The 18,485-nt window shown below is 41.7% G+C and overlaps 1 protein-coding gene across 4 annotated transcripts in view; it reads right to left on the reverse strand.

Moving 5' to 3' along the window:
* The window catches only part of CSMD1 (CUB and Sushi multiple domains 1), a 2,000,616-nt gene that overhangs the window by 129,116 nt on the left and 1,853,015 nt on the right, over positions 1 to 18,485 (reverse strand). For all 4 annotated transcript variants that reach the window (XM_073336216.1, XM_073336215.1, XM_073336217.1 and 1 more), the window contains exons 49-50: positions 16,994 to 17,182; positions 9,583 to 9,768 (exon numbers count right to left, since the gene is read on the reverse strand). In XM_073336216.1, the coding sequence (XP_073192317.1) occupies positions 9,583 to 9,768; positions 16,994 to 17,182 (375 nt within the window). The remainder of the gene's footprint in view (positions 1 to 9,582; positions 9,769 to 16,993; positions 17,183 to 18,485) is intronic.

Here is an 18,485-nt window from a genome sequence, read left to right on the forward strand (position 1 = left end):
CAACAGCTGGTGTTCTTGTTTCTATCAGTTTGATTTTTCATGCTGAAGATGTCCTCTGGACTTTGCTTACTGTCCTTTGGAAGAAAGATATGCCATTTAATATGCAATATTTATGCTTCTCTTTAACAAATGGCACTGAAGTTGGTAAATTAGTTCATACTATTTTCTGAACAGTGTCTGTCAGGTTTTTTTATTCATTCTGTAAAGCATGTAGGATATTTTGGGTGTTGTAAAAATAAATGTAGATATTGACTGCTATTTAACCTTAATGTTATTAACTGTACTACAGCATTTATAGTTTTCAGCATATACCTAGAACTTCCCAAACATTTTCATAGTTTTGACCACAGCTTAATGGAAATATGATGTTTTGATGAACGTCAACGTGACGGTAAAAGTAGACAGACAGACTGACTGCACAGGATCCTAAAACACCATTCCTCTTTACTTAACATGAGAGATACACAGATTTAGACAAAACAATTTAAAAAATGCAAATGCATTTCCCAGCCTCAGTTTCGTCACCACTCTAAAGAGTTCTTCAGGCATAAGTCAGAATCCATAGAGGACTCTAAGATCCTTCCACATCCCTGTCCTCCTGCACATGGCTTCTCATCCAGAACAAGGAATCGCTGAACTCTTCTGCTTCTCTCTCTTCCTCTATAATAGTTGCCAAGAGACTCTCATTTATAGCCTCCAGCAACCTTTGTCACATGATTTTCTGATAAGGTTCAACAGGGGACCTCTATCAGGTGGCTTTGCTGCCAGCTAATCTCATTCCCCTAGTAAACCAGCCTGGTAGGAGCCAGCCTTTTGTCTCAAGGTGTTTCCATCTGAATAGGTGGATATTTAAGGTCTAATGACTGACCATTGTCCCTGATCCAGTAGATATATGCTACAGCCCTGTTAGCAAATAGTGGATTCTATATCTACAGAGACATTCCATGATACATCAATTTCATAACAACATCATTATATCAACCTGAATGTATATATTGTACATAGACAGATTCCCCAAACTGTTATAATTTTGCCCGGCTTTAGCTGGGAGCAAATCTCATGATAGATACCTATAGCCCAGAAAAAAATATCACCCTATTAAAACTGGCCAAGATAGTAAGTAGAACTCTTTCACTCTGAGTTAGGGGGATTATGGTGGGCAAGTATATCACAGACACAGAAAATTGGAAGGATTCTCAGGCTTAAAGAAGAGTTGATTTTATTACTCTCTGTGGCACCAAGTTTTGGGTGCAATCGAGTCCACCAGGCAGGTTATTTTCCCTTTCAACCACATAAACGTGGTACAGTCTCTGGGACCCTCAGGTTCTCTGATTTTAACGAGATCACATATTTCCCCATTATCACACTACATCATGGGAAAGAAGTGGGATTTTTTTGTTTTTGTTTGTTTGAATATTCCACAGGCAAAATACACAAAAGGAGGAGCTGAAGAGTTCCCACTAGATTCTGGATAAGCATTCTTTTTGGCTCCCCCTTTGGAATCTTTAAGTCTCTTCAGTTTCCATGAGTAGTTCCTTAGTCCATGAATTGACTGCTTCTCAGATCTAGGTTGCCATGGTTGTCTCTCCAATGGCTTAGCCTTGATGTTGTATTCTATCTGCTACCCAGCTTCTGCCCAGCATTTATGAATAATCCTGGTGCATCCAAGTCTCCACCCTCCCTCCTATCTAGATTATCTGAAAACTGGTTTAGAATGATTAAATCTACCAGTTCTCCTACTGTGTAAGAGACAAGTCATTTAGTCTATCAGTCACCCATGAAAAAAAAGAGACTTAACTTAGAACCACTGCTAATACTTCTTACCCAAGACACAAAACCAGTCGAAGACAGCAGGTTTGAAGGCTTCATTCTGACTGTGTTTTGGGCTGAAGCCTGGGCCTACTATTGTTGCTTCTGTACTCCAATATCTATTTTCCTTTTCATTTCCATCCTTTATACCTCACTTTTAAAACATTCCACTGCTCTCAACACCACAATGAGTAGTGGCTTTCTGATTCTGCTTAAAATCCACACACTTTGTTTAGGGTTCAGAACATACCCCCTGATCAATATAATACACATTGCAGCCAAAAACTTCACACCAGGTATTGTGGTTCCTGATGTTCTTCCTGGATAACAGCGTGGACTCTAGACCTGTTTCCCCAGAGAACTAATCTCGCCCCTTTATATTCAGCATACAGGATGGTCTTAATGAGATACATGCAATCAGCTCTCAGCAAAAATACCACCTGTGAATGGGATAGATTGGCAGGAAATCTCTGCCAGTCTGTAACACCAACTTCTCTGACCCACGTCCAGGATCCTCAACAGGACATAAAATATCAAAACAATTTTAAAAGGTGGAAACAGAAAAAGAAATATTTTTCATCCACCTGATGATTTATGACATGCTCTCCATTCTTGGATCTTCCTTCAGAGCAAAGAGACAGAGACCAAAGAAGATGTCACAATCAATTTAGATGGATCAGAGATTTCATTTTAAAAATTTCTCTATCCATAAGTATTTGTAAAGCACATTTCATGTTTATTGTTGATGTTCAAAAGAGCCTTATGTCTTTGAAAAATGCTGTGTTGAAAAAAAATGTCTTACAGTATGACCAGCAGAGGGCAACAAGAGAGACTCTTCCTGACCTCCTCAGGAAAGATTTCACAGTCTTGAGGCTGCTCTGCCTTCTGTTCTTTTGATTCTTTGTTTTGTATAAAGTAAACGTTCCCTGCTTTTGTGGGAGGAAGGAAAGGTAGCCTTTGCGATAGCACCATGGGCCTAGTCCATTGAGGACCCTACAATCAATATCTCAGTGGTGCTCCACCTGTGTCCTAGGGACAATTGTGGTTCTCTGAGTTCTACATTCAGGGTGACCATTTTAAGAAGGAATTGTATTGGATTTATGAATTGCTTCTAAGGGCTTCTACGGGCACAATGTTCTATGGGCACACATGCTTCTATGGGCACAAAGTTCTGAAGATTCAGAGCAGGCTGCGCAGTTGGGACAGGAGGACGGTGAAGAAATTAGGCAACATCTGACCTCCAGAAGAAGAAAGGGGAGTGTCCATGTACCAGCGACACAGATACAGGTAAAGCAACCATATTCATGTTTTCTCCACAGGTACTAATGCAGAGAGTGGACTAGATGATACATCTGAGGGAAGGGAACAGAAGGAGACTCCGCTGAGTGGAAGACATGAGATACACTGTCCTAAGGGTGGGGGTTCCACGACCACCGTTCCCAAGAGGAGGAGGTGGGTGGTGGTGGTCGGGGACTCTCTCCTCATGGGGACTGAGACATCTATCTGCTGTCCCGACCGGGAAAACCGAGAAGTCTGCTGCTTGCCAGGAGCTAGGATTCACGATGTGACGGAGAGACTGCCGAGACTCATCAAGCCATCAGATTGCTACCCCTTCCTGCTTTTCCACGTGGGCACCAATGATACTGCCAAGAATGACCTTGAGCGGATCACTGCAGACTGCATGGCTCTGGGAAGAAGGATAAAGGAGTTTGAGGCGCAAGTGATCTTCTCGTCCATCCTCCCCATGGAAGGAAAAGGCCTGGGTAGAGACCATTGAATCGTGGAAGTCAACGAATGGCTACGCAGGTGGTGTCGGAGAGCAGGCTTTGTGTTCTTTGACTATGGGATGGTGGTCCAAGAAGGAGGAGTTGCTAGGCAGAGACAGGCTCCACCTAATGAAGAGACGGAAGAGCATCTTCGCAAGAGGGCTGGCAAACCTAGTGAGGAGGGTTTTAAACTAGGTTCACCGGGGAAAGGAGACCAAAGCCCTGAGGTAAGTGGGGACATGGGATACCGGGAGGAAGCACGAGCAGGAGAGTGTGAAAGGGGAGGGCTCCTGCCTCATACTAAGAAAGCAGGACAAACAGCAAATTATCTCAAGTGCCTATACACAAATGCAAGAAGCCTGGGAAACAAGCAGGGAGAACTGGAAGTCCTGGCACAGTCAAGGAATTATGATGTGATTGGAATAACAGAGACTTGGTGGGATAACTCACATGACTGGAGTACTGTCATGGATGGATATAAACTGTTCCAGAAGGACAGGCAGGGCAGAAAAGGTGGGGGAGTGGCATTGTATGTAAGAGAGCATTATGATGCTCAGAGCTCCGGTATGAAACTGCAGAAAAACCTGAGTGTCTCTGGATTAAGTTTAGAAGCATGAGCAACAAGGGTGATGTCGTGATGGGAGTCTGCTATAGACCACCGGACCAGGGGGATGAGGTGGATGAGGCTTTCTTCCGGCAACTCATGGAAGTTACTAGATCACAGGCCCTGGTTCTTATGGGAGACTTCCATCACCCTGATATCTGCTGGGAGAGCAATACAGCCGTGCACAGACAATCCAGGAAGTTTTTGGAAAGCGTAGGGGACAATTTCCTGGTGCAAGTGCTGGAGGAACCAACTAGGGGCAGAGCTCTTCTTAACTTGCTGCTCACAAACTGGGAAGTATTAGTAGAGGAAGCAAAAGTGGATGGGAACCTGGGAGGCAGTGACCATGAGATGATCAAGTTCAGGATCCTGACACAGAGAAGAAAACAGAGCAGCAGAATACGGACCCTGGACTTCAGAAAAGCAGACTTTGACAACCTCAGGGAACTGATGGGCAGGATCCCTTGGGAGAATAACATGAGGGGGAAAGGAGTCCAGGAGAGCTGGCTGTATTTTAAAGAATCCTTATTGAGGTTACAGGGACAAACCATCCTGATGTGTAGAAAGAATAGTAAATATGGCAGGTGACCAGCTTGGCTTAACAGTGAAATCCTGGTTGATCTTAAACGCAAAAAAGAAGCTTACAAGAAGTGGAAGATTGGACAAATGACCAGGGAAGAGTATAAAAATATTGCTCGGGCATGCAGGAGTGAAATCAGGAAGGCCAAATCACACCTGGAGTTGCAGCTAGCAAGAGATGTTAAGAGTAACAAGAAGGGTTTCTTCAGGTATGTTAGCAATAAGAAGAAAGTCAAGGAAAGTGTGGGCCCCTTACTGAATGAGGGAGACAACCCAGTGACAGAGGATTTGGAAAAAGCTAATGTATTCAATGGTTTTTTTGCCTCTGTCTTCATGAACAAGGTCAGCTCCCAGACTGCTGCACTGGGCAGCACAGCATGGGGAGGAGGATGGATTCATCAAGGGCTAGTCATGCCTGACTAATCTAATTGCCTTCTATGATGAGATAACTTGCTCTGTGGATGAGGGGAAAGCAGTGGACGTGTTGTTCCTTGACTCTAGCAAAGCTTTTGACACGGTCTCCCACAGTATTCTTGCCAGAAAGTTAAAGAAGTATGGGCTGGATGAATAGACTATGAGGTGCATAGAAAGCTGGCTGGATTGTCGGGCTCAATGGGTAGTGATCAATGGCTCCATGTCTAGTTGGCAGCCAGTATCAAGTGGAGTGCCCCAAGGGTCAGTCCTCGGGCCTGTTTTGTTCAATATCTTCATAAATGATCTGGAGGATGGTGTGGATTGCACCCTCAGCAAGTTTACAGATGACACTAAACTGGGAGGAGAGGTAGATACACCTCAGGATAGGGATAGGATACAGAAGTCAACGTTGGCCCTAGACAAAGTAGAGGACTGAGCCAAAAGAAATCTGATGAGATTCAACAAGGACAAGTGCAGAGTCCTGCACTTAGGATGGAAGAATCCAATGCACCACTACAGACTAGGGACCGAATGCAGCAGTTCTGCAGAAAAGGACCTAGAGGTTACAGTGAACGAGAAGCTGGATATGAGTCAACAGTATGCCCTTGTTGCCAAGAAGGCCAATGGCATTTTGGGCTGTATAAGTAGGGGCATTGCCAGCAGATTGAGGGACGTGATCGTCTATTCGACATTGGTGAGGCTTCATCTGGAGTACTGTGTCCAGTTTGGGGCCCCACACTACAAGAAGGATGTAGAAAAATTGGAAAATGTCCAGCGGAGGGCAACAAACATGATTAGGAGACTGGAACACATGACTTATGAGGAAAAGCTGAGGGAACTGGGATTGTTTAGTCTGCGGAAGAGAAGAATGAGGGGGGATTTGATAGCTGCTTTCAACTACCTGAAAGGGCATTCCAAAGAGGATGGATCTAGACCATTCTCAGTGGCAGCAGATGACAGAACAAGGACTAATGGTCTCAAGTTGCAGAGGGGGAGGTTTAGGTTGGATATTAGGAAAAACTTTTTCACTAAGAGGGTGGTGAAACACTGGAATGAGTTACCTAGGGAGGTGGTGGAATCTCCTTCCTTTGAAGTTTTTAAGGTCAGGCTTGACAAAGCCCTGGCTGGAATGATTTAGTTGGGTATTGGTCCTGCTTTGAGCAGGGGGTTGGACTAGATGACCTCCTGAGGTCCCTTCCAACCCTGATATTCTATGATTCTATGAAACTTCATCCCTGAGCCACATCTTGTGATTTTTAAACTGAAGTGCTGGAATCAGCCACATTTCTATGGGGAAGAGTTAAGGAGTATTGTTCCCCAGCTGCCTCCTAGTGCTTCCCCTGCAGCCCTAAGAAAAAATCAAAGGAGGTCAGAGTGCTCTGAGCAGGTGCTGTCCTTTTGCTATTTAGCAGACCCCCATTGGTTGTCTAATGCACTATGGAGGATGTAGGAGCAAGTAACTCTGCCTACTCCATTACCTGCTTCAATACAGGTTGTGACAGCTCCAGGAAAAAATGGACAACGTCTTGACTAGCTCTGTCTCCGCCTTGGAGAGTGTTTAGCAATGGATTACACCTCTCACACAAACAGCTACAAAGGGCAGTCAGAATAGGAGGAAGAGAAGCTGAGAACTAACAACAGTTATAGTTCCCTGATATCTTGCCTCAGTCTAGGGGCTGTTCTATCTTGTGCCAGCTGGTGTACAGTCCCTAAAGGCCATCAAGTAGCTGAGGATAGTTGGATCACTGCACGCTCCAGTCACTCTCCATCCATGCCTTCAACATGTCACCTGCACCAGGTTTAGAGAGCAGAGAGACATAAGAACTCTATTTTAGAGCTAGGCCTTCTTGGGACTGCACTGCACTGGGGGAATTTCAAGCATGAGACTAGTTGGCTAGGTTCCATTCCCTTTCTGCTCTCTGTGCAGCACAAAGAAGTGTAACAGAACAGAGAATTTGTCCCACAGAATTGATAGTGGCCCCTCGACCTTTTTGAAATAACACGTTCATCTCTTAGGCTGAGAAGGTTGGAAACCACTGCAAAATTAGAACCTTGAATTGAATAGGATAGTGCACAGGACGCCAATAGAAACTGAGGAACATGGGCATTATATGCTCCCTTGTATGAAGCTCCCTCAGAACTGGGTGTCACATAAATCCAGCCACTCCATTCTACATGCAATCTCACTGGATAAATGTTTGCTTATTATAACCTGAGTCACATAAAATGACTGTCTTTAAAACAGTATTTTGTAAAATATCTATGCATGAATCCCTGAAGTTCAGCAAAACTCAATAATCTAAATGCTGTGAGTATTTTATTCTCAGTCAAGAATTTCACACAATGTAAAATCAAAGCAGCTCTAAGAGGAAGAGGTGCAGAAGTTATCTTAGAAGGCAGCCTCTGGGAAAAATCAATTTTACTGGAACTAAAGAACACAGGCGGCTGCTGCTGACTAGGTATGACAGTAATAAAAGCTCACCTTCAAACTGTGCTCCCCAAACACACTAAAATATATAATGTATTCCTTTTAACCCTTTCTAAAGTTTTGACAAACTTTTTCTGGCGTACTTTATTCTCTTCATGCACAGCCTTTAACACAGTATATGTTGCTACAATAAATTCCCCATCTGTAATACTTCTTGGAAACTGGTTTACTCAAACTAATGGAATATATTAAATACAGTTTTTCAACTCTATGTCTTTGGTTCAAATCTGGTGTAGGTTGGTATCAATCATAGTTAGTTTATTGCTTTGATGCTGTTTGGTGGCTCATGTGAAATGAACTGGTTTGTGCCTGTTATCCACATTACGTAAAACACTACTATTATTGATACATTTGCAGGCACTTTCATGAAAGAGGCTACTCAGCCACATTTCTATCATTAGCATTTAAGATACATAAGGTATGTTGTAATATTTCAGCCTCAGGCACTTTCACAGATATGTTATCAAGTTGTGGACATCTGAGTGAATTTGTATATTTAATGCATAGCGTCAATGGAAGCCTTTTTCAACTCAACAGCTTGAAAAAGGAGAATAATTTAAAAAAAATGCTTTTTGTCACTTTCTACCTCTGTAGAGCTCACTTAAGCAAAACAATTATTAGGTAACTTAACATACAATTTAAAAGTGATTAAAACTCAGAGAGTATTTAAAGAAAACGCACACTTGTACCATAGCATGGACTGGGTGACACACTGCTGTCAACGAATCTAAAACCCAAAACCTTTTTGCAGTAAAATATACTAATTTCGAAATTCATTGTCATTGCTATTTTATTTACCCTACAGTTAAAAATAAGAGACATTTATGGAGAATTGAAAAAAAAAGTGCTTCTCCTGTTCAGAGTCTAGAAAACAGGTACATACACTGTTCCCAGGTTCTAGAATCTAAATTCACTGTCAACTGAGTATTTTGTAACATTTAGTACCAAAGATGGGCAATATTTTTAAAAATTGAAGTCTATGCACTAATATTTTTCCAGTATTTTTGCACATGAAAAAGACATTTAAAGCTCAAACTTAATTCATTGCTTAAATTTTAATTTATTGCTTTTAGTCAAGGTAGCACCAAGAGATCCCAATCAGAAGTAGGGTACCACTGTATAGGGCACTGTAGAAACATTTAAAGAGACAGTCTGACTTGAATAATGTACAACTTTGATTAAAACAAGTTGCAACAGGTAATTGTAACAAAAAATAGAGAAGGTGGAGAAGAGATCATTAACAACTAGGGGAACACATGGATAAGGTATGTTTATTATTTGTAGGCTTTAAGACATATGTCTTTAAAAGATACCTTGATTTTATGTTTGATGTATGAACCTCATCTTAAACCATAACAATTTTGTTGATATGAGTTCATGCATACTTACACAGGTGGTATAATAATTCATATAATCAAATTATGGGCTAGATCCTCAGATGCACAAAAGCTCTGCTTTTATCACAACTTGAGATGAATAAAGGTAGCTTCATGCCACCTTTCTATTCCTGTGATCCTGATGCTTGCTTGAGGGCAGTTTGGTCAGCAGCACAGGTTTGAGCAACCTCGGGGCTGCACTAAACTGTGCCTAGATACAGTGGTCCCTGAAAGATCATTTTGCAGCTGGGGATAGGGCAAGGAGATGGATGAAGAGCTGTGTATGATAGCTTGACAGCACCTGGAGATTCCCTTATGCTGAAGAAGTCTCTGCATACCTCATTAAATAACTTTAAGACTGCCTTGCACTACTGTTAACATTAATAGCATTTGTGTATCATTCTAACTCATCACATACTAAATAAAAATGTACTCCTCAATATCCAAAATGTGGGATCCTTGCACATTGGATCTAAATTTCACCACTGAATTTTTTTCTTAGCATACGCAAAAGAAATATGTTTGAAAAAATATATGCACACTTACGTTTACAGACAGGAGGCCTCTCTTTATTACTCCATAATCCATCTTCTTGACACACTGCTGTTGCTTGTTGACTAGATTCTAGCTTGAAGCCCTCGTTACATTCATATATCACTCTGCTGCCCAAAGTGAACTCATTACCTACAACTGAACCATTTCCTGGAGATTCTGGAATACCACACGACACAGCTGAGGGGGAAAAAAGATGGAAATTTAGTATATTAAGGTATTTTTGAAAGTCAAATGTACCCCCTATATACCAAAAAATTATACATGCATAATACAACATTCATCATCATTATTATGAATAACCACTGCAATTTCCTCCATATCTACAACTTTCTACCTAATCCAGGAATATTTTTAAATGGATACATAAAATAAAGTATAGCCAAGGTAGGCCAACTTTCTTATAAATTAATCTATTATTTGTCCAATTCAGTCAATTCTGTAGTTACAGTAGATGATATCAAATGATCAGAACATTTATTGGCTCAGAATCATCCATCAAATACCTAAATTACCAGGCTAATGTCAAATAAAATATCAATGAAGGAGAAACCTCCCATATGAAATAGTCTACTAATGCAATGCTCCCACTTCCTCTGTAGTCTTTCCATTCTTCCATCATTCCAAATAAGGGTACATCTACACTTCAAGATGGAGCTGTAATTTCCAGCTGGAGTCATACCTGTGCTAACTCTGATCAAGCTAGCATGCTAAAAATAGACTGCAGCAGCACAAGCAGCAGGAGGAACTAACCTTCCCAAGTATATACCAAGCATCTTGGGTGGGTATGTATTCAGTGCAGCTAGTCCCTCCCATTGCTTGCACCTCCGCAGCTACGCTCTATTTTTAATGCGCTAGCTCAGTCGGAGCTAGTGCAGGTATGTCTCCTTAAGCTGGAAATTGTACCAACGCTGTGAAGTATAGACATACCCTAAGATTGCTACCTCAGAAAAAGGGGTGAAATCCTGACACTATTGAACTGAATGGCAAAATTCCCATTGACTCCAACAGGGCAGGATTTCACCCAAGGTCTCTGGGACAGGGACACTTTCTTGGGATGCCCAGGACTGAGAGTCATCTTGTTACCCCTCCCCCAACCCAGTTCCAGCACAAGGCAGTCTTTCTTGTGGTAGCTGGATGTCAGCTCTGTGTCACTGCCAGCCCTACAGCCACTCAAGCATGCACCTTCGGGCTATGCCAGTCCCTCCTTTGCCTTGCAAGTTAACAACAGGTGCACCCAAGACTCTGAGCCACTCTGAAAACACTCCTTGTAGTGTCCAGCCCCTGTTACTGGACAATCACACTAATTACTGGGTTTTCTACTCCCAAGGGAATAGTATCCACATATGAGCTTGTTTGATTCAACTAAGTTTTAGCTCCAACATAACAATACAACACTTCAACCTATTTATAGTAAAAACAAACATTCATTTATTAACAAAAGGAATGATTTATGAGATAGTGAGCCCAGCATATGGTATCTAACAATACCTGCTAACACAGGATTTTAAGATAAGGTAAATTTCTGGAAATACCTATGCCAGGAGCCTTTATCAGTGATGCCTGAGTCAATATTGCCCTTCTGCAGTTATCAAAGACTGCCCAGACAACTAATCACTCCCAGTGATTTCAGCAAAGAGAATTGTAGAAGTACGAAGTTTTTTGTGGGGCTTTGTTTTAACATGGTTCACACTCCACAGGGACTAACTCCTGGGTGCTTGAATAACCTGATACACTGGGAAAGATTTTTCATTTGCCCTATGCTGGCATTTAAAATAAAACAAGTTATTTCTTATTTCTTCTTCAAGTTTTATTTCTTTAGAAAGATTTAGTCTTTTTTAAAACAGCAACTTAAAACATAGCACAATAGTTACACTGAACCCCTTTAATTAAGGATTACATAGGAAACCAAACCCGCATATGTACAGAATCACCTTCTTGCTCTGGTCTAGTCACTGATATAAAACTCTTTGAGAAATATAACATAGAAATGAAATGTAAGTTTAAGTGTTATACTTCTAAATATTAAACAGCACGGGATGAGCTTTGATGATAAACTAGGGTTGAAAAAGAAAAACTCTGCCCCATATTTATATCCTTAATTGTAGGAAGCAATGCAAGATTTTAACATAAAGAATTTTGCCACTGCTTGTCTTCTTCTTTGGACTGTGGACTTTTATTTAAATTTTATAAAATCAATATTTGCAAAAAGAATAAAAGAACAGTCTTTACCAGAAGACTACTGAACACAAGTGAAGAAACAAATAAAAAAATCAATTTAATTAATGGTATAATTTACCTGCTTCAGTGTAAATGATTAATTTCACAATGCATTGTTACAGTACAATAAACATAACTCTACAGAGTTCTTTTCACTATTTCAAAGCTGTCACGTTTGATGCATTTAAATTAAATACAACATAGTATTTGGAATTTGATTACAATGAGACAAACTAGGCAATATGAAATGATAGATGTGGTTCATGCTCTTGGTTAGTGTTTTTTATTGTGTTTGCTCCCATCTGGAATATGCCAAATTGCACATGCAAGTAGAACTGAAAGAATGTGACAAAATAAACTGCTTCCTTTAAAAAAAAAAAGTCAATGTGAATTTTACAAACAGCCTAACACTAAATTTTCCACCATTTGAAAAGAACTTGACAGCTGGGGAGCATTTGCTTATACATTTAAATTGGTGGAAAGTTGGAATCCCATCCTGTTTTTCTACCCCCTTAAAAACAACAAACTCTCCCCATTGGCAGTCACAATTACGGTGTATTTTCTTCTGTTGGTAGGAGGATTTTGGCAACATTTTCCTCCCTCTCCCATAAACCCTCTCTTTCAATTCTTTTCTGTCATGATAGAACAAACCTTGGCATGGCTCCTGAAGGGTTTCCTTGGGGATGCAACTGGGTTAATTCTAATTTCCTGGCAATTTTTTGTTTAACTTTTTTTTTCTTCTGGGAGTAAGATATCAATTTCTGATTTAAAACAGCACCCAGTTAACGGTCTAAAAGTAAAAACATCAGGGTTCAAATTTAAAAAAAATATTACATGTAGGCCTAACTTTGTTCTTCCTTTAATCAGTGGAAATCTGGGTATAATCCTACTAAATTCAGAACTCTTTCTATGGAATGAAAGAGCAGAATATGTCCCTCTGTAACTTAAACAATAAATAAATGAATCTGCTGCAATCATTTTATCAGCAAAGGAATCTGAGGAAGTGAGCTGTAGCTCACGAAAGCTTATGCTCTAATAAATTGGTTAGTCTCTGAGGTGCCACAAGTCCTCCTTTTCTTTTTGCGAATACAGACTAACACGGCTGTTACTCTGAAATTTATCAGCAAAATAGCTCTGTCAGCAGACACTGCTTACACTCTGGCTTGATGATAATATTGCAGGAGACTACTTAAAATCCAGGAATTCTAACATCCCCCTATTATTTGCATGACATACTGCAGAATAAAAGGTGTATAATATTCCATTTTACCTTTAAAGGACTTAAGCTGCACCAAACAGATCTATTTGTTATACTAGCCCCAGCATGTAGCACAGACTATTGCACCTGCTGCACGCTGATCTCAATGTCTGCACCTGTTTCTCTCTTCTCACTCCCCTTTCACCATCTTCATTCCACCTAAACATCCACCTCAATCCCCTCTTGGTTTTCTTCTCCCACTCCTATAGGAGCACTGTTGCTTATCTGTATATTCCTTAGGTTGCTAAGCTACTGCTGCTACAGTAACTGCTAATTATAGCAGTACCTTCTGGTGCTACTTCAGTTACAGTCCATCTGTCTATTCGTTACTCATCTCTTTCTGCAAATAATACTATAGTGGAGAGTGGTATTCCTGCTGCTACTGTTTGTCTGATTATGCTAATAGCTTTTATACCAATAGCGCCCAAACAAAACATGTCAGCACTCGTTGCCTTGAAATAAGTAACACAACAGCAAATACACAGTGACTTTCTGGAGCAAGGTTTGATGAAGAGAGCTAACTAAAATGGCATTTGGCCATTTAACAGCGGAGAGTAGTCAATGCTGTTAAACACGTAAGTGCACTGAAGCTGTTCTCAGCTTCCCGTGTGCTTGGTAAAATGACTACGAACAGACTAAGAAAATTGCCCAATTCAATGAGTGGGTCCAGACATTACTCAGCTCAATGATTAGAAGAGACTTACAGCCTGTGCCACCAACATGTACTTTGTACTTCTGCATGAACACTTCCAGCTGGGTTATGAGCATTTAGAGAGTGAATAATGAATAGTTTTTTAACCTTAATTGTCTTCATTGTTCTTGCATGGCAGCAAGATATATTTCTTCTAAAGAGCCTATAATCAGCACAAGCTGAAAAGCCTGTTTACTGCCTAAAAAGTAGGATGCAACTTCAGTTGCTCATAATTGCCCCGCCCTCACTCCCCAAAAAATTCTTCTGCTTCTACAGTAAAGCTTTTCCTTTTCTTAAAAATAAATAAATAAATAAATAAATAAATAAATAAAAATCTTTTAGGATTCCCGAATCTATTCACATATACTGAATACAAATGCAGATACCTCAAAGGTATATGCCATAAAAATTCTTATACATAAACAACACACACACACACACACAGACACAGTATTTTGATTGACATGTTACTTTGACAAATTCTTCCTGGGTGTAACTCCACATAATTTAATGAAGTTAAAGCAGATTAATTTGATCCATTACTGAATATTTATAAATACAGATCATATATCTTTTCACACTGTCAGCTTAGTTACTTCTGAAAAAGCTCACTAGTACTCTATTGTTGATTCTCACCCTATTTCTAACCAAACATTATTTTTAAAAAAGTTTACTTTGTTTTAAGTAAAAATCATTCTATCTGCATTACTTCAACCTCCTTTCTACCAGGGGACTGTCAGGTATTACCAGACTGTTAAGTGTGATAATTCAGTGATGCTGCTCAGTATTTCTTATCAAAAGAGTCCCTATCTTTATTAATGATCTGGAGGATGGCGTGGATTACACCCTCAGCAAGTTCATGGATGACACTAAGATGAGGGGAGAGGTAGATATGTTGGAGGGTAGGGATAGGGTCCAGAGTGACCTAGACAAATTGGAGGATTGGACCAAAAGAAATCTGATGATGTTCAACAAGGACAAGTGCAGAGTCCTGCACTTAGGACGGAAAAATCCCATGCACTGCTACAGGCTGGGGACCAACTGGCTAAGCGGCAGTTCTGCAGAAAAGGACATGTGAAAAGGATTACAGTGGAGGAGAAGCTGGATATGAGTCAGCAGTGTGCCCTTGTTGCCAAGAAGGCAAACGGAATATTGGGCTGTATTAGTAGGAGCGTTGCCAGCAGATCGAGGGAAGTGATTATTCCCCTCTATTCGGCACTGATGAGGCCACATCTAGATTTATTTTCCATTTTCTGAATAACAATATAGCATCCCAACCTTCAAGATTTTGTCCCCATTTAGACACATAGTAGGGTGACCATATTTCCCTGTGCTGAATATGGTACACCTGGTAACATTACTTGTATACAAGCGAATTCAAAGGCAATCTATCAGAACTATGCAGTGCAAACACTCAAATGAACATCAAGTTGACTGAGCCCCTGTTAAAAAGAAATACTGCAGAGTTGGATTCTTTTTATTTACCTTCTTATCTTTAAGGCTTTAGGGATTACACAGGGAGGGGTGACACACACCCCAACCCTCCCCCCACCGCACACACTCAGGAGGAGAGGTGACACATGCACACTCCTCTCTCACACAAAGGGGGGTGATCGTCCAACCTGACCCTCCCTGCCAGGTGCTCTCCAATCTCCCTGTCTGGCTGGGCCCCTGGGATGCACCCACCTCTCCTGGTACCTGTCCTCCTGAGGCAACATGTCTTCCTGAGGCAAAATTAGTGTGTGGGGGGTTCACATACAGGGTCACGTGCCCCGCCTCCCCAGATTTCTGCCAGGGTTCACACCAGAATGTGGCCAGCAGCAGGCTTTTGGCATTATGTGGGAGGGAAGGGATAAGAGCTGCTTCCAGCTGCAAGGGAGGAGAGAAGGGGGAAAGAGATGACCTGGCCTGTGTCTTTGCAGAGCTCATCTCTTCTCCTCCCGCTCCCCTGTGGCTGGAAGCAGCTTGTCCCTTCCTGCCCGCACAGTGTCAAAAGGTAGCTAATATCTCCAGGCTGCTGCTGGCCACCAACAAAACCCAGCTGCCTCCTGTCCCCTGTCTACAGCGCGGGCGGGAAGGGGTTAAGCCCTAAAGATGCTTGTGCACCACCAGGGTCCAGGGAACCTGACTTCAGGGACTTCAGTGAACCCGGCCAGAGAGGTGGCTCAGCAGGGGAGGGTGCTTATAGGACAGAGCAGCCCCATGCTCCCTGGGGGTAGGACAAAGGGTGGTGGAGGGCCGGGTGAAGAGAGTGCTAAGTCCCTGCCCAAGGGGCTGCTGTGAAGCCTACAGGTTCAGGGCACAAACAGGCTGGAAATCGCTCCCCCCAGCCACACACATTGCAGAGCTTAGCTGATTGGTGTAGAGGCTTCCCCATGTTAGCGCTGTGCAGGGTTTTGGCACATGTAGGGCTCAGCTACTCCTGGCCAGCACTCGGGACCGGAGGGTCTTGGGCTTTCCCAGGACTCTGGTCCAGCCAGAGGCAGTGGGGGAAGGAAGGATCCTGCTAGCCAGGCTCCTGGTGAGCTGAGCACTCTAAACAGGGGCTGGTTCTCTGCACAGTGCTGGGAGTGGGATGCACCCCGCTTGGGGGGATATGGAGGAGCACCAGGGCTGGGTGGGGGGCGAAGGGGCAAAGCAGGGAGAGGACAGCAAGATGGGGACCACGTAAAGGGTGGATGGATGGACAGCAGAGGCAACACATAATCGGCCGCTACCTGGTCCCTGCTGCGTACACCAGCCTCTGCAGCTTGCAGCGCACAGCCAGTGCTGGCCAGAAATGGGATGGGAGGTGGGGCCCTGCTGGCTGAAAGCAGGCTCGCAGCGGGGGCTGCAGCTTTGCCCCACCAAAAGCCTTGCACACCCACCCCATCATCAGTCACTGGACCCCCCACTCCCCGCTAATGAGTGGGCTGCTGGCGAGCAGGGATTCAACCAGCAGTAGGACCCACCAGTACTGATGGGGTCAGGGAGACAGAAAATATGGGACAATTTGCCCATTTTTAAGAAAAAGTCGGGACACCTGCAGGAGGGCTTAAATTGGGGACTGTCCCTTTAAAAACAGGACATCTGGTCACCCTACACATAAGTAACTTTATATACATGATTAAGCCCACTGAGTTCATGCATAAGTGGCATAAGTATTTACAAGATTGTGCAAGACTGTGTTCTTATTTTGTAACAGATTTTTAGAGATAAACTATTGAAACATATATAACAGCAATACAATATCTTACCATGGCAGAGCGGGGCAGGAGAATCCCATTGATACAGGCCATTCTGACGATGTCTACAAGTTGCATTGCTATGACCAATCATTCTATATCCAGGCTTGCAGTAATAGTGCACTGTACTTCCAATTGAACCTGCTGTTCTATTTACAGTTCCACCATTCTTCGGGATATTGTTTAAGCTGCAATAGGGAGCTATATACCAAAAAAGATATAATTTTAAAAAGTTAGAAAACACATAAAAATAACAATTCATCTTGCAATATTTACAAATATCTTTGTGTAGTTTAAAAATCTATAGTATGTTTTGAATTACTATCAGAATTTTCATTTAGAATATATATAATGTAGAAGTACCATGAGTTGGAGAAATATCATTTATATTCCACACATTCAGAACTCTTTTTATTGATAATACATTGTAAAAGCTATGAGAGTGAGCTTTGTTAACACACATAGTTGCCTCGGGACTTCACCTACCTCACATTTAGTGAATAAACTCTCTCATAGACTTGATTCATTTATATCTAGGTCAATAGTTATATAATTCACGATGCACAAAGGCCAAATAATTTTACATCTAGGCTGAAATTTCAAATTTGACTCCACCCCTTCACTTCACTGGCTCACAGTAACTTACATAAGATCTAGGATTGGTAGGTCTTTCAGGTTTAGACCTAATCTCTACCCTCCTATCATTTTAAGGAAGGACTCAGATCTCCCACCATGTTGTTTTTATCTTTTCCACCTTCCTACTTTGCATCCAGTTGAGGCCACCAACTACTCATCTGGCTGGCTTGGTGGCTATTCAGGATGGAATTAACTACATCTCCTGTTAAATACCACAGCAAGTTACAACTACAATCAATTAACTGTTTAAATAAATTTGTCTTCAGTTGAAACCTGCTACAGATGGTGATAGAGTTGTAGCCCGTTCTCTTCTGAGTATCAGCTAGTAGGCAGCCCAGGTGAGACACCAAGAGATGGACCAAATGAATACTAGTCAAGAAACATAGAAGCAGGAGCCAGATTTATGGCAAAATCACTCTCCTTGTGGGAGGAGAAATAACAAAATTTTCCAGGTAAAAGTTTTCTACACCCATTGCTGTACTGCATGGGCTGCAAGATCTCACAATTAGTACTGTTATTTTGAACACTATACTTCTGACTCACATTTGGCTCAAATACTGATTGAAGCTATATTCAGGGATATATATTAACTGCCTCCAATATTAATTTCTATGACTACATAGAAAGAATTCCAAAATTCAGTCCAGTGAACAGGCTGTTTGATGATAAGATCTGATCTGATTCAAGATGTATAGGATATTTTAGCATTGGAAAACGCTTGATACAAAACAAGTGGACAGGATAAAACCAAATCTTGCTCCCTTTCATTAGCTATTTCATAGACAATTACCTAGATTCCTGTGGTTTGGAATTCAGTTATAATTGGATTCCTAAACTCCCTTCACCCCTTTAAAAAACTCAGCACAGA

Source organism: Lepidochelys kempii, chromosome 3 (genome assembly GCF_965140265.1).
Source record: "Lepidochelys kempii isolate rLepKem1 chromosome 3, rLepKem1.hap2, whole genome shotgun sequence".
In the NCBI taxonomy this organism is placed as follows: Eukaryota; Metazoa; Chordata; order Testudines; family Cheloniidae; genus Lepidochelys; species Lepidochelys kempii.